Here is a 15263-nt window from a genome sequence, read left to right on the forward strand (position 1 = left end):
TCCTGTTGAACGTATTCATAATTGGCCAATAGCGCCTGATTACAATAAAGATACCACATATTCTTCTATTCCCCCTCTCCATCTATTCTCGATCTTGATCATTTGCTGCAATGTCTACTACTTTGAAAAACCTTCACTCAGTCGAAGTGACAACCGTGGAAAATGTTTCCGTCACTGAAGAGAATCTAACATGGTCTCACACCGGGACATCCGAGAGTACTTCACGCCATGAGCTTGTCTTGGTTCACGGGGCACCAAACTCACAATATGTCCTCTTTATACTCAAGGAGGATCCAGAGAACAAGGAAATGCCATTTCAACTCTCGATACTGAAGACGGGAGAAATACCTACTGAGCTTCGAAGTCTTGCAGTGGCTGGATTACCCCCTCATCTTAAGCATGGTTCTGCCAACGAGCATGGTGCCACAAGCCAGGTGGACATTATTGTCTCGATCAAGTCTGGTGTTGGACTAGCCTCCAAAGTCTGGGAAGACGTCCTCCATCCTATTTGGACATATATCGCAGGAGATGATTCTGGCAAATCTACATATCGTCTTATTCACACAGAAAGCCCAGAGACCATCCGAGACTATGCAAAGCAGTTATGGACTACAGATGAGCGTTTGAAAGCAAGGACTATAGTGCTTTTGAGTGGAGATGGTGGTGTCGTTGATCTTCTCAACGGCTCTGACGGGAATCAGGTGCCAGAGAACCCACCTACAGTTGCCCTTCTCCCTCTGGGCACAGGAAACGCCCTCTTCCATTCTACCCACAAGCCACTTTACACCGAGCCTGGCCCAAACCCACTTGTACTCGGGCTCCGAACATTATTCCAAGGCGTTGGCGCTGACCTTCCCGTCTTCCGGGCATCATTCTCATCTGGGTCGCATATCGTCAAGTTCACGGACAAATCCAAGGAACAGTCTTCAACCCTGGATCCAAACCAGATACAGAAGCAGGAGACGTCAGTCACGCATCTTCAGGGAGCCATTGTAGCTAGCTACGGCTTTCACGCAAGTCTCGTCCACGAGAGTGACACACCTGAATATCGTGTCCACGGCGCAAAGAGGTTCCATATGGTCGCCGAAGGGCTTCTGAAGGAATCTCATCCATATGCCGCAAAAGTGTCTAATCGGCGTCGAGGCTCTACTACGTTTGAGGATATTCCGCGTGAGTCGCATGCCTATGTGCTCGTAGCTCTAGTATCGAACATGGAGCGAAAGTTTGCCATTTCACCCGCCACTAAACCTTTGCAATCACAGCTTAGACTGGTCCATTTCGGACCTATCGGTGGTGAGCGGACGATGAGTGTCATGATGAACGCGTATGATGAGGGCAGTCATGTTGGTATGCAGTGGCCTGACGGAGAAAAGGTCGGCTATGATGAAGTCGACGAAGTCAAAATTTCGGTTCTAGAGAAAGATGAGAGATGGCGGAAGGTGTGCATTGATGGGACTATCGTTGAGATACCTGAAGGTGGAAATATGAGTATCAAGATGCTTGATCACAGTCTCTTCAAGATCCTGGCAAGCCCCATCGTTTTAGAGAGCCGGGAGTAGGCCTGATCTTCTATATACTTAGGAACGCTCTTCATGCACCTAAATAAACTTCTTCTAGTCTTGAAGCAGCTTCTTGACCCTCCTCTCCATGAGCCGTTCAAACTCATCCACACCATTTTCCAGTGTATCCATCTTGCCACCCTTCAACCTGTACACGATCCTTCTTCGCATGACTTCCTTATCGTCGTCATCTTCGTCTGTTTCCTCATCGTCATCGACCGCTCCCTCAATCACGCCTCGCATAAACCATCGATCGTGACTAACCAAAATCACTGCACCCTCCCAATCCCTCAATGCTTCTCTCAGTGCAGTCACGGTCTCGTAATCAAGATGAGTCGTGACTTCATCAAGAACAAGACAATGAGGTCGTCGCCACAGGAGGCGAGCAAGCTCACAACGCACCACCTGCCCTCCAGATAGTTTACACAGGGGCACGTCAGATGCAATGCGACCTGGAAGACCAAGTTGGCCTAAGAGACCACGAAGGTCTCCTTCTGTGAGTTCGCCTTCGACTTCGCGAGTGAGAAGAGCAAGAGCTGTAAGGGCTGGTTCTTCACGACCAAGAGATTGCAGTGCCTCAACGGCATGCTGCGAGTAGTATGCCAACTTCAATCGGGGATGTGTACTTAGAGTTCCGGATGTAGGTCGAGTCTCACCGACGAGGAGTTTGATGAGCGTCGACTTGCCCGCTCCGTTGAGGCCAAGAATACCAATACGATCCCCCATGCCGACAGAGAGAGTGATGTCCTGGACAATCAGTGGTGTCTTGGCTGAATATCGGAACGCAACCTTCTCGAGAGAGATCAGAGCACCAGGGAAGCGCAGGTCAGGTGGTTCAGGAAGATTCACCACGACAGGGCGGTCTTCTGGTGGAATGTCGATGTCATCACGCGCAGTCAAGTGAAAGCCAACAAGATCCCGATTGAGCTTGAAACGGCCACCCCTGGCGCTGACTTGTAACCCCCAGCGGTTATCAAGCTTCTTCTGACGAGACTTGGCCTGACGGAGTTTGTTGGTATCGTCGTTGGCCTTGCCAGCTTTCATATTGGCGGCGATAGACTTCTCGATATGCGCCTTTTGCTTGTCCTGAGCTTCTTTCATGGTGGTAAGCCATTGTTTGCGCTCACTTTGCGATGCCTCGTAAGTGGGAAAATCGCCATGGAAGTAAGTAAGCTGCTTGTCTTTGAGGATGAGCAGATCCGTGCAAAGAGAGATGAAGTCACGATCGTGTGATACGAGAATGAGGGTTGGTGGGTTCCCTGTTTCTTCTAGATTCTGAAGATAGCGTTGGAGCCAGATGATTCCCAAGAGGTCGAGAAAGTTGGTAGGCTCATCGAGGATGAGGATATCGGTTTCTTGAACCAGCGCAGTAGCAAGAGAAGCACGCATGTGCCAGCCTCCAGACAAGCTCGAGATGGGTTTCTGGATAAGAGCTTCAGAAAAGCCTAGACCGGTGAGGATCTTTTTAGCCTTGGACTCAATCTCTGATACACGAGTTGGATCGGCCTGTAGTTGAAGATCGGCGAGCATATCGACTGCCTCTTGGGTCTCAGCTTGAAGAGTTTCTGGTGAGATATCCTCATTGGATTGTTCCAGCCTATGGAGAGTTAGACATATTGACGAAGGATGGGAGACAATTTTTACAGTTCATTCGATTCAGCTACGACCTTTTCGAAAGCAGTGAGTGCCTTGCGAGCTTGCATACCGCGAGCGCCACTGCGAAGCCGAGCATCTTTATCGAGACGGAAGAGACGCTCTTGATGCTTTCTGTGCTTGAGATGCCTCAATGCTTTGACTGGGGTAAAAGGATCAGAGGAATTTATCCCTTCTGTTAGATCTGCTTAAAGAGTTAGGTGAGGTCTGGGTTAAAATGGTAGATGGAGTACCCTTTATATCCTGTTCGATGGCATGTTTGGCTGTAGCCTTTTCGATGACTTGTTCTAGCACAGATGCTTTGTCGTCATTATTGGTGTCGGATATCTCCTCAGGTTTTTGATCAGTCAGTCTAGTTTGCTGTAGAATAGCAATCCTAGTCTCCTCTGGGATGCCTGGGATGAGTTTCTCGGCGATGGCTTTGAGTAGTGCTGGGTTATCACTGTTAGCACCTCATCAACAACAATATCATGAGCACTTTCTTACTAGACTTTCCAGTTCCATTGCGTCCTACAAGAGCATATCTTTGGCCCTCCTTCAGACGGAGCTTGGCCCCAGCGAGAATCTCAATGCCCTCGCCTTTTGACTTTGCCTTCCCCTTGCCAGAAGGTTTGTCGCCTGAGGTTACGGTGATGTTGACTCCATCAATGTCAAGCTATCAATGGTAAGGGTCGAGAATGAGCGATGAAGTATTGATGACAAACCTCGCGATGATTGGTGAATTGAAAGCGCGTTTGTTTGGAGTTGCAGAGAATAGTCGCTACAGATTCAGAGGCTGCCGATGTCATGATGAAGGTTGAAGAATTGAATAAAGTGACAGGAAAAGTACACGATCTAATGAATGAATTTGAAGATTATAGATGCAATCGCTGTAAGTCGATGCTGCCCTGAAAACAAGCCTTGATGATATTGATGAATTGGTCTTGTTTTTTAAATTCTTCGAGTCTTGGGGATCTACATGCACAGTGTATCATTTCGATATGTTGCGACTGTTTGCTTGAATTGTCGCCTCTAGTGCGGTTGATGTGCCACCATTTGTGGTGTTACTGTTACAGGTGCGTGAGTGACTCACGCCGGATGACTTGGCTCAACTCGCAATTACATGCACTTCCCCACGCTGTAATTAAAAGAAATATCAATTTTAGAAGAGAAATGGCGCTCTGACTGACTTTATATAATTTTGGTGCATGCTTGAGTCATACTCCCTTGTCCTTCCTCTTATGGTTTGATGCATGTATCTCTATCTCTTATGAGAACTTGTTGTTATTCTCGAGTTGATATTTACCCTATTATCCTTATTCGCTGTAGTGATTATTAACCACCTTCCTAATTCTGACTCTCCTGTCTTATCACCTAACTACGGCCAGGGTGAATAAATATCTCCCAAATAAATAACCATCACTCTCTTCCCCCTCAACTCTTTTGTTTCTCCTTCTTACAACTTCACTCACTATCTCCATCAATATGAACTCTTCTGAGAATCTGTGCACTTCTTCTGTCGATGCTTCTTTCGGACCCTTTGTTGGCCCTGAATGTCGCGATGGCTTCGACTTTACTCTCGTCTTTGAACAATCCATTCTTGTGCTGTCTCCAGCCGCCCTTCTTCTCATGCTCGCCCCTGTTCGTCTTTTTCGCCTTCGGAATGCCCCCGTCAAAGTCGCTGGCCACCGTCTTCGAACTGTCAAATTGGCGTTGATCACTCTCTTAGCTGTGCTTCATCTCGTGCTCGTTGTGCTCTGGGCTACGCGCCCTTCTAATTCGCGTCTAGATCGCGTCTCTGTTGCTGCTGCATGTGTATCCTTTGCCTCAAGCTTGATGTCTTGTGTCCTCTCTCGTGTCGAACATGCCAAATCTCCTCGTCCATCTTCTCTCTTGAGTCTGTTTCTCGCCGTGTCTCTGCTCCTTGATGTCGCCCTCCTTCGCACCCTCTGGCTTGTCCGTATGGGTGCGGCCATTCCAGCTGTTTTCACTGCGGCCTTTACTCTGAAAGCGATTATCATCGTTCTTGAAGGGTGGAGCAAAGCTCAGTGTCTTGTCGCCGGCTCCGGGCCCCACTCTCCCGAAGTCACGGCCGGATTGTACGCCCGAGCCGTCTTTGCGTGGGTGACTCCGTTGCTGTTGACGGGATTTCGAAAGCTTCTACGACCGACGGATCTGTTCGAGTTGGACGAGGAGATGGGCTCGGCGGGACTAATTGACGGATTCTGGAAGCATTGGCATACCCAGAAAGGTTTGTCTATTCCCCTCGCCTTCTTAGATAGCTATATAGTATTATACTTTAAACTCTTCTGTGATGTCCATGTACTAAATGCTGGCTTAGCTCCGGCTCGCAAACACCGACTGATCTCATGTTGCGTCATGACACTGCGATGGTCTATCCTCGCTGTCGTTCTTCCTCGCCTGGCGCTTCTGGCATTCACCATATGCCAACCACTCATTCTCAACCGACTGCTGGTATTTCTCGACGTTGCCTCTCAGTCTATCAACATTGGTTACGGTATAATCGCAGCCTACGGTCTTGTTTACTCTGGTATTGCTCTTTCACAAGCCCTCTATTGGCATCGCAATGCTCGGTCTGTCGCACTGTTGCGTGGAGTGTTGGTGTCTGCCGTGTTCTCCAAGGCCACCGATCTGAGCATCACGATAACAGACGATTCGGCGGCGGTGACGCTCATGTCCTCTGACGTAGGGACCCTTTTACAAAACCATGTATGGGGCTGACTGTTTCCTAGGTCGATGTTATTGTGAGGGCGTCCAGAGAGATCCACGAGTTCTGGGCAAACATCATACAGCTTGCCATAGCTACTTGGCTGCTGAGTACTCACATAGGCTATGCTGCTGTAGGTCCCGTTATAGTCTCGCTCATAGCACTCATTGCCACAGTTCTCGTTTCGCCTCTGGCACGCAAGTATCAGATCTCTTGGTTAGACAAGACACAGAAACGAGTTGGTTAGTTCAGATATATTTCCATCCATCAGAACTTACTCATACTGGCCAGGTATCACTTCTGCCATGATTGGACACATCAAGAGCATCAAATGTTCAGGCCTAGCTCAAAACCTATCTGACACCATCCTCAACCTACGAGCAGATGAGATCAAAGCCTCGAGACCATTCAGGATCGTCAGCAGTGTCACGTCCGCAATTGCCCAAGTCCCTTTGCTCATGTCTCCCGTTGTGGCATTTGCTCTCTTCCAAGGGGTTGCCTCCAATTCTGGCAAGACTCTTGATGCTACTAGACTTTTCTCCGCTCTATCCCTGATCGTTCTCCTGGCACAGCCACTTTTCTTTATGTTTGAGGTAATTCTTGACATGAGTGCTGCTTTGGGTGCCTTTGAAAGAATACAAACATTTTTAACTCAAGAGTCTCGGAGAGATTCTCGCCAACAAGGACCAGTTGTGGAGTTGAACGAACCTGATCAAGGAAACAGAGACTCTATCGAGATGCAAACACTGAGAGAACCCTCGTTACCATCTACAGCAAATTCCAGTATGAGAGAAGTCGTCATTCAAGTCTCCGATGCCAACATCTCTTGGTCAGAGGATCGTGTCATTCTTCGAGACCTGTCCTTCACCGTAGGCCTAAATGAGCTTGTCCTACTTCTCGGCCCAGTTGCGAGTGGCAAAACGACTCTACTGAAAGCGCTTCTTGGAGAAATCCCCTATATAACTGGATCGATTGAAGTTAATTGCAAGGGAATTGCCTGGTGCGAGCAAAGTCCTTGGCTCCTGGTATGCCTAACCGATAGCTATACACGTTTCCAAGCTAACATGTCAGAACCGGACAATTCGTGAAAACATCATCGGCTACTCACACTTCGACCCCGTTCTATACCAGGCCGTTATTAAAGCTTGTGATATAGAGAAGGACTTCAGACAACTTCCCCAGGGTGACAGCACCGTTATTGGCAGCAAGGGGCTGGCCCTCAGTGGAGGCCAGAAGCAACGAGTTGTAGGTCAAGACAAAAGGAGGAACCGATTCTATACTAACTATATAGGCATTGGCCAGGGCTGTCTATTCAAAGCCTCGAATTGCTCTCTTCGATGATGTCTTCAGTGGACTAGATGGCCAGACTGCCCGTACCGTGTTCGAGAACCTCTTTGGCGAACGTGGTTTGCTTAGGAAGTGGAATACGACAGCTGTTCTTGCTACTCAATCGGGTATAACAGTCCAAGTATTTATCAAATATACTTACTAACGTGATTATAGTTGACTTTCTATCGTCTGCTGATCATATCATTTGTCTTAACAAAAATGGGAAAATCTCCGAGCAAGGTTCATTCTCTGATCTCAAAGACACTGATGGCCATGTGCACTCCTTACTGAGAGACAGGATTCATAGGGGTGAATCTTCCACGCTTACAACTGACGATATCAAAGAACAGACCTCCAAGGAAGCACAGGAGACTCCAAAACAACAAACCAGGGAAGAAGATATGCGCAGACAACGTGGGGACTCGACGATATATCGATACTACTTCAGCAGCACTGGCAGTCTTTTTATGATAGTCCTTATAGTACTCGAGATCATCTGGGCCTTTCTAGAAAGCTTCCCAAGTTTGTCACCTGGCATCCACTTACTGTTCGAGATACTGACATACACTAGCAATTTGGCTGAAATTCTGGACTGACGATAATGCAGGTGGAAACAGTCAAGCGGGCTATTACCTTGGTATCTATACCGCTCTCCAGGTCACCGCAGTCATCTGGTTTGCAGTTCTTATATGGTACTCTATAAGGATTCTCGTTGCATGTACTGGAGACTGACTGAAGCAGGTTTGTCATTGTCCTGGTAGCCGCAAAGTCTGGAATAACTCTGCACAAGAGACTATTATCTACAGTAGTCAGGCAAGTCGATGGATTGTCGTAGAAATGGACTATCAACTAATTCTATAGGGCACCTTTGTCTCTCTTTACCACAACAGACCTGGGGTCAATCACGACACGGTAAGCCGATGTAGCAGAAGTGGTATCGAACGCTAACAAATGGAGGTTCTCGCAGGATATAGGAATGGTGGACAACCACCTCCCTCTTGGTCTCGTTGTGACTCTCGCTAGTAAGCCAAGATCCCGGCTCACCAAGGGATTAATATACTAATAAGATAGGTTTCTTCGGTGCCATCGCAAAAGCCGGCCTCCTCGCCTCTTCAAACCCCTATATAGCAGCTGCATTCCCTCTGATAGGAGCTGTCTACTTCTATCTTCAGCGTAGTTATCTCCGTACCTCTCGCCAGCTCCGTCTGCTCGATCTTGAGGAGAAGGCCCCTCTATATACCCAATTCCTAAACACTCTCCGGTTTAGCAACCATACGAGCCTTCGGATGGAGAGATGCAGTTATTCAGGCCAACCACAGTCTCGTAGATCGCTCACAAAGGACCTTCTATCTCCTAATGATCGTCCAGCGTTGGCTCGTCCTCGTCCTCGATCTGACCACCGCGGCCCTGGCTCTCCTTCTTGTTAGTCTCGCGGTTCGTCTTCGTGGGCAAGTCGATGTAGGTTTAGCGGGTGTATCTCTCGTGCAGCTAATCTCGTTAAGCGAGACCGTGAACCTGCTTATTCAGTTCTGGACTTCTATCGAGACATCCATTGGCGCTGTAGCTCGCATCAAGCAATTCGCTGAAGAGACTGGCGAGGAGAACTTACCGGGAGAGACACACCAGCCCCCAGCCCAGTGGCCTGACAAAGGAGCTATACAGATCAACAACTTGACTGCATCGTACGGTGACGGAGGCGGGGAAGCTATTAAAGCTCTTGATGCAATCAGTTTGGAGATCAGAGGAGGTGAGAAGGTAGGTATTTGCGGTCGCACAGGAAGGTCAGTATTTTCACCCCAATACCTCTCTCGCTCTAACCGTCTTTTGCTCCCAGTGGAAAATCATCTATATTTCTTGCTCTTCTGAGACTACTAGAGTCTACGTCTGGCAGCACCGTTATCGATGGGATCTCTCTATCTTCCGTTCCTCGAGAAACGATCCGTGGCCGTCTCATCACTCTGACGCAAGACCAGTTCGTATTCCCCGGCACGGTTCGACACAACGTTGACCCGCTTGGTCTCTACTCCGACGTGGAAATCAAAGACGCACTTCGTCTCGTTGAACTATATGATTCGATCGAACGACATGGGGGCTTGGATGCTTCGTTTGATCAAGACACGTTGAGCCATGGGCAGAAGCAGCTCTTCTTCCTAGCACGGGCAGTGCTGAGGAAGAACGACGGGAAAATCGTGCTTTTGGATGAAGCAACGAGCAGGTAAGTCGAGCAAACGATGCAACTACGAGCTAAAGGAACTAACAGAGCCATAGTGTGGACCAAAAGACCGAAGAGACCATCAAGGCCGTCATCGAGAGCGAGTTCAAGGACCACACCGTCGTGTTTATCACCCACCGTCTGGATACGATCATCGATTTTGACCGCGTTGTTGTGATGGACAAGGGGTGCGTCGTCGAGCTCGGTAAACCAAAGAGTCTCCTTGCATCAGGCGTCAAGTTCAAAGCTCTCTGGGCAAGCGGACATCGATCTGGAAAATAATTCACTGACGGACAAATGCTGGGAGACAATTCGCATCTTTTTATGAGTTTCATGTCTATATATCATCTAAGCTGTCGCGTTCTACGACAATGAATCTTCCCTTGCCTGCTCTCATGGTTCTAATGTGCCTTTCGACATCCTTAGCCGTTTGAACTCCCTCTCGATAACGCAACCTCTCAGATGAAATTGCGTCAGGGCCAGGAGTCCACCCTGTATAGAGCCGAAGCTCAGTGATCTTGCCCCAATGATCGGCCCAGTTGACAAAATCATGCCCAGTTTCGGCCATCAGTGCAGGGAACCAAGGGCAGCAACCTGTGAGGTCAAGAAACTCGAGCGCATAGAGGTTCTTACTCAGCATGCGCAATACAAGTAAAGCCTCACTCCAATCGTGATCAAGCGAATGTGAGTAAAGGTTCGTCCCGCCATAGGCATAACGACCTTGCGGGCTCGACACGGTGGCCAGGCGAGACCTCGGTGTTAAGCATGGTTCGGGCCAGTAGGCCAGACTCAAATGCGTGAGCGTGGTAAGCTTAGGAGACAGGGAAAGCAGCTGCTTCCATGATGCCGATGAGGCATGTCCGGGATGCAAGGCGAGCGAAAGGTGGGTGAGGTTGGGCAGCAAACTTCGGGGAGGGCTTGGATTACTGTCGGAAGCGTCCCAGGATTCCTGTAGTTCTGTCGTGGGTTGATCTTCTCTGGCAGGGAATAACAAGTCACTGATCTCTTTCAGTTTAATTGACCGGCATGCGGAGCCCGAAAGATCAAGGTAGTTTACTTCAGGATTCGAAGCCGATAAACTATTCAACTCGGTCTCGTCAAAAGTATCTGGCGGCGGCAACAGAATGAGCTTCAAATCACTCAAAGACAGCCCGGCTTCACTGGCGATTCCAACATAGCGGATGAGAGCCGCCTTCAGATGGTTGGGCACAAAGTACAGATGGTACTGATTGTACACTCTGTGGAAAGCCCACTCGTATGCGAGTTTCTGCAGCACGATGTCTATCAGACTCCCACGATCCGGGAGATAAGTGCCCGGCAAGCAAGTGTTTTCCAATCCTCTTGACTTCAAGCGCGACTGGCTCATGGAGGAGGCCTCATGAGCAGCATCCGATGAATTACGGGCGACCCAACTCCTGGGGGGAGGAGGGCCAGCAGGGAGTCTCCTGCCATTGCCATCGAATCTCTGACGTGCAAGACGGCGAGGAGCAGGGGCCGGCGTGTCTGGGATCTGGAGGATCTCCCTGATGGCCGGGGGTACACTGGGAGCAGCAACAGGCAGGGCTGACTGCGAGGTGGAGGAGGGGCTGATCGAGGTACGACGCAGGTTTGCTAGCAACTCATTGACGCTTCGGGAGGGCCTGTCTGCTGCGTATTGCTTGTGAGACTTTGGCTACCACGCGGTTTGAAGAAGATATGGGGAAGAGGGAGGGGGGTTTGAAAGGAAGCGAACCGAGAGGTGGCCGGCCGCCGGGCGATCAAGAGGAGAGGGGACCAGAGCAGACCAGAGCAGAGGGGAGGGGTGTGTGCTTGTGTCATTCCAGCTGCACAGGCATGATTGTACAGCACAGAAGAGCAAGCAAGCAAGCAAGCAAGCAAGCACTGCAGCACTCACCAGAATTGTTCGTCGATGTTGACGCAGTCGGAGAAGCCGTTGAGACTGGCTTGAAGGACTTGATGTTGTTCCTTTTCTTCGGCATGCCCGGGACAAGCAGTGCGCTTCTCTCTACTGCTGTTCTGAAGCTGAAGCTGGAGCTGGAAGAGTGAGAAGACACAGAGAGAGACAGTCAATCAGTCAGTCAATCCAGGTGCGACGACGCTATGAGGGTATTTGTCTATTTGTCTAGGACTGTGTATCAGCCTCGATGAGTCAAGCAAGTACCATAGACGCTCATCGTCTGCCTAATTCTGAGAGAGAGAGAGAGAGAGAGAGAGAGAGAGGCAGGGAGTGGTAGGAGTGGGAGTCCAGTTTGACCGAGAAATGATGAAGGATCGAAAGAGTCATCATCAATGAATGGGTCCCTCATGAGTCCTCAGGTAACCAACAATTACGTCTGTTTTTCGCCCATGACGGCAGTTCCAGGCTGGTCTTAGTGTCCCCACAGGTGCCAAGCCACTGCCGATGAGCGCCCACAAAGTCATCAGACCCCTGTTACCCTGATAGTGGATGACTGAGGTGCCCACTGGACACTTCCATAGGTACTGTAGTTAGAGTACATAGAGAGACATCCACTGAGTTGAGGTGAATATTGATACTACTATAGGTAGACAAGATGATGTCGGCAGATTTGTCAGAACCATGACAAACTCGAATGGATCACAAGATTGCCAATATGGATCATTTGGCAAACTCCTCCAATGGAGTTGCTGTAGCAAAGTAGCCCATATCAAGCAAAGATACGCCCATGCACGCACTCCATGCCTCCCTCACTTTCACTTGTTCGGTATAAGACAGTGGAAATGGATTCGATAATCCATGTAAACCTGAATCACCACCAAAGCCCGATCAATAACGCATGGCCTATAATCCTGTTTGTTTGCTTGCCTGCACTTAGTAAACCAGGTCTCTCATGGATCGTTCAGGACCAAATGCATATGCGATGAAATGCCGTGTAATAACTGCACTCTATTGCCGTGGCTTGTCAAGACAAAAAGCCCCACCGGCCGGCGATGATGTGCATAAGGTACCTATGGATTGGATGCCCACCTACTCACCTCGACTTACACGACTGCGCTGAGGTGTGGTCTAGGATTGATACGGAGGACACTATTATAACGTACCAATCGCTGACCTGAACTGTACTCACCCTTGAAATGGGGTCTATTATTATCTTGCATCAGGATATCCGTTACCTAGTCTATTGGTCTCTACCTACTTACTAGGTAGCTAATGCAATGCAAGTCATGAGCATGTCAGTCAAATTATTTCGTAAAGAATCTGATACAGTAGTTGTCAAGGGTCTCAAATGTGCGTGTACAGGTCGGAGCAGGGGTCTTGGATAGACTGTTCGGATACCTGCATGCCTCAGCAGTTGGAGCATCAGCCTGAGAACTGCCGCTACATCATCCTGCAATTTCTGTTGGTCATCTAATCATAGAAACAGTTATCTGTCACCGCTACTTGTCTTGGCCATGTTTGCTTACCCCAGAGACTAGTGCTTCAGAAAGCGATGCTACTACTGTAAGCCCGGCAGTTCTTCGTTGCCCCCTGGGGTCAATGATGGGATCTCCATCCTGGATGTGATGGATCAACGGTTCCTGAATCATTTGAACGTTCGTCGGCAAGGCGCCGCCGCGAACTATGGACAGCTGCGTGCCAAGTTTCATCCAGGGAGCTGGAGGGTTGCACAACTTCCTTCGCCACCAAAGTTACATGCTCCTGGGCAGGGTTATCAATGGCCATGCTACAGAATATACCGTCATGCTCATGTCAAAGAGAGAAATGATTGTTTGTCGGTATTCTCACAAGGTGGCAGCTGCCCGTTGCTAGTGGTGACCGGTGAGCAACAGTCGAATCATGCTGATTGGAAATCATCTCATTCCAACCTGGGGTGCTGTAAAGGTATTATGATATTCTGATGGGCACCCCACGATGAATACTTTATCACAACATTACGAAAGCAAACCATCATTGCCTTGCCAGAATGCTGCAATTTCCCCTGGTTCATGATTAATTGGTTACCAAATTAACATTTATTTGTACTCCCAAGCTTGACCATGTCTCACAGAAAGACCTTTTCGACGAGACCTTGGCTGCCGGTTCATGCTCGAACTGCGGAAGGCTCAGTATCAGGATCCCATCGCGGATCCAGGAGCAGCATCCGGCAGAGGAACACCGCAGAGGGTCCACTTGTTGGTCAAGACCTCCTTTTTGCTTAAACTCCATACAATTCGAGATTAGCTCTTGTTGTTGGGTTTGACAAGATGCTCAATTGGGAAACCAGAAGCGAACAAATCTGGCTCACCAGCCCAATTTGAAGCAAAAGACGGCTATGCGGTCCCGAAGAATCCAGCAGGTATTCTCCGGCAGTGCCTCATGCCAGGAGTGTTGATGAAATGAATATTGATAACTATATCGAGATCTGACAATGAGACCTGATGTATGAGCGGTAAGAAGGCATGCTCAGCCAGCTGAGGGTGGCGATATTGATCCTGGACATGTCCAGGCTACTTACAGAGAGCCAGAAAGACTGTTGGTCTGGGGTAGAAAAGCAACCCCCCTTTACAAAGGGAATAACGTCACTTAGGTGAAGAGGTATTCTTGGATTAGGGCACCTAAGAATTCTTTGATTACTCTCCAGTTATTACCATTCTGGACTCGAGACAGCGGCGCCTTACCTATGCCAAGGGTCAACAGCCAAGTGATAGAGTTCCCTCTGCCTGGATTTGACCCAGCCAACGCCAGTTTTACAAAGCCATAAGGGGGGTATAGGGTGAATCCTTTCAGACAGATGTTCTTCATGCCAAAGGCTTGTCCCGATTAGGAGTAGAATAGCTTAACTGCAGGGCGGATTTTGAGGTGGAAACTCATGTCAAGCAAGCTTCATTGTCTCTCCTCCCAAGAATCTGTCTTGATTCTGCATCCATTAAGTTATGTGTGACCCAAAAACGACCTCGTGCGTTCTTGTTCTCAAGAGATGTTGGTGTGTTACTACGGATCGTAAGCCCCCTTTACTGACAGATGCCTGTTCAGTATTCATCGACAAGTACATTCTGGTCATATGAAGCCTCTTTACCGTATGAAGCGCCTATACTACCTGTCAGGTTTCTTTGTCCACTTTGAGATTACCAACAAGGCAGGCGATGGTAATCTCCGTCTGTACTATAATTCTTAGTCTGTCCCTGATGTAACAGAGTCAAAAGGTTAATAAAACCTTTGTAACGACTCCACTGGTGCATGTCGTGAACCAACAAAAGCCTTACCTTGGCGCTAATGTTATGGTTCGAGTAGAATGTTCGAAGAACGTTAGGCAACGAGATAATGAAGTCGGTTCTGCTGGGTGTCTGTCTGCACCTGCAAAGGACAAAGCACTAAGTGGTCGAGTGCTTCATAGGCTGTCAGTATTGAGTTTCAGACCATTCAACCGGGATCGAGAAACCAAACCAAGGCCCCTCATTGGATACGTGAGATTCGATGTGCAATCTCATCCAGGGCATACCTCACGTAGGATCTTCACAGGGGATGTTGAGGCACATGTACCTTAAGATTATACCTTAAGATTAACTCACATAAGAAGGTGCAATAAAGATGGCTTCCATGAGTGGATCCAGCGGGGAGCCTACACCGTTAGCCTCTAACAAGCGGCAGTCGAAAGGCAATAGTTATGGGGGCGCTGAAGGGCGGGGCATCTGGTTAACGTTGGTACAGTATCGTGCGGCGCCTTCCAATTTCCATGGTATGGCCGCGGTGTCAGCCAATAGCATTACAACCTTTCTTGGCTTAGACAGGGAAAGAGGCCATGTGGGAGATGGGGAAGGCTCGACCGGTCAAGGATGACTGCCCCGTGCGTGACGACTTCGCTTG

General features: G+C 48.9%; 5 protein-coding genes across 12 annotated transcripts; 3 read left to right on the plus strand and 2 right to left on the minus strand.

Annotated features, from left to right (window-relative positions):
• Positions 1-110: 110 nt before the first annotated feature.
• On the plus strand, positions 111-1559 carry FVEG_15833 (hypothetical protein; the record flags this gene model as incomplete). Its single annotated transcript, XM_018905053.1, has 1 exon — positions 111-1559. The coding sequence occupies one exon, from the start codon at positions 111-113 to the stop codon at positions 1557-1559; it is 1449 nt and encodes a 482-aa protein (XP_018751750.1).
• FVEG_06311 (hypothetical protein) lies at positions 1236-4419 on the minus strand. Of its 5 annotated transcripts, none has more exons than XM_018894646.1 (5): positions 3917-4419; positions 3699-3867; positions 3446-3643; positions 3204-3396; positions 1236-3156 (listed from the first exon to the last, which is right to left on the minus strand). In XM_018894646.1, the coding sequence occupies exons 1-5, from the start codon at positions 3998-4000 to the stop codon at positions 1614-1616; spliced, it is 2187 nt and encodes a 728-aa protein (XP_018751751.1). In that variant the 5' UTR covers positions 4001-4419; the 3' UTR covers positions 1236-1613. The 5 variants fall into 5 exon arrangements, with proteins under 5 accessions (XP_018751751.1, XP_018751755.1, XP_018751752.1 ...); XM_018894648.1 differs by having other exon boundaries at positions 1376-3156; positions 3227-3396; positions 3917-4330; XM_018894650.1 differs by having other exon boundaries at positions 3204-3643.
• FVEG_15834 (hypothetical protein) lies at positions 4366-9922 on the plus strand. Of its 3 annotated transcripts, XM_018905056.1 has the most exons (14): positions 4366-5442; positions 5533-5897; positions 5945-6161; positions 6211-6944; positions 6991-7164; positions 7211-7373; positions 7423-7770; positions 7820-7940; positions 7990-8061; positions 8110-8160; positions 8206-8270; positions 8320-9029; positions 9083-9463; positions 9517-9922. In XM_018905056.1, the coding sequence occupies exons 1-12, from the start codon at positions 4677-4679 to the stop codon at positions 8673-8675; spliced, it is 3432 nt and encodes a 1143-aa protein (XP_018751758.1). In that variant the 5' UTR covers positions 4366-4676; the 3' UTR covers positions 8676-9029; positions 9083-9463; positions 9517-9922. The 3 variants fall into 3 exon arrangements, with proteins under 3 accessions (XP_018751758.1, XP_018751756.1, XP_018751757.1); XM_018905054.1 differs by having other exon boundaries at positions 4366-5897; XM_018905055.1 differs by having other exon boundaries at positions 4366-5897; positions 9222-9463.
• Positions 8146-11678, minus strand: FVEG_06314 (hypothetical protein). 2 transcript variants are annotated; one of them, XM_018894652.1, is made up of 2 exons: positions 11355-11678; positions 8146-11104 (listed from the first exon to the last, which is right to left on the minus strand). In XM_018894652.1, the coding sequence occupies exons 1-2, from the start codon at positions 11437-11439 to the stop codon at positions 9798-9800; spliced, it is 1392 nt and encodes a 463-aa protein (XP_018751760.1). In that variant the 5' UTR covers positions 11440-11678; the 3' UTR covers positions 8146-9797. The 2 variants fall into 2 exon arrangements, with proteins under 2 accessions (XP_018751760.1, XP_018751759.1); XM_018894651.1 differs by having other exon boundaries at positions 8146-11107.
• Positions 11679-12157: 479 nt separating this feature from the next.
• On the plus strand, positions 12158-14322 carry FVEG_15835 (hypothetical protein). The gene is made up of 2 exons (XM_018905057.1): positions 12158-12651; positions 12844-14322. The coding sequence occupies exon 2, from the start codon at positions 12983-12985 to the stop codon at positions 13316-13318; it is 336 nt and encodes a 111-aa protein (XP_018751761.1). The 5' UTR covers positions 12158-12651; positions 12844-12982; the 3' UTR covers positions 13319-14322.
• The last annotated feature ends 941 nt before the right edge of the window (positions 14323-15263 follow it).

The sequence above is a fragment of the Fusarium verticillioides genome, chromosome 2, assembly GCF_000149555.1.
Source record: "Fusarium verticillioides 7600 chromosome 2, whole genome shotgun sequence".
Taxonomy (NCBI): Eukaryota; Fungi; Ascomycota; class Sordariomycetes; order Hypocreales; family Nectriaceae; genus Fusarium; species Fusarium verticillioides.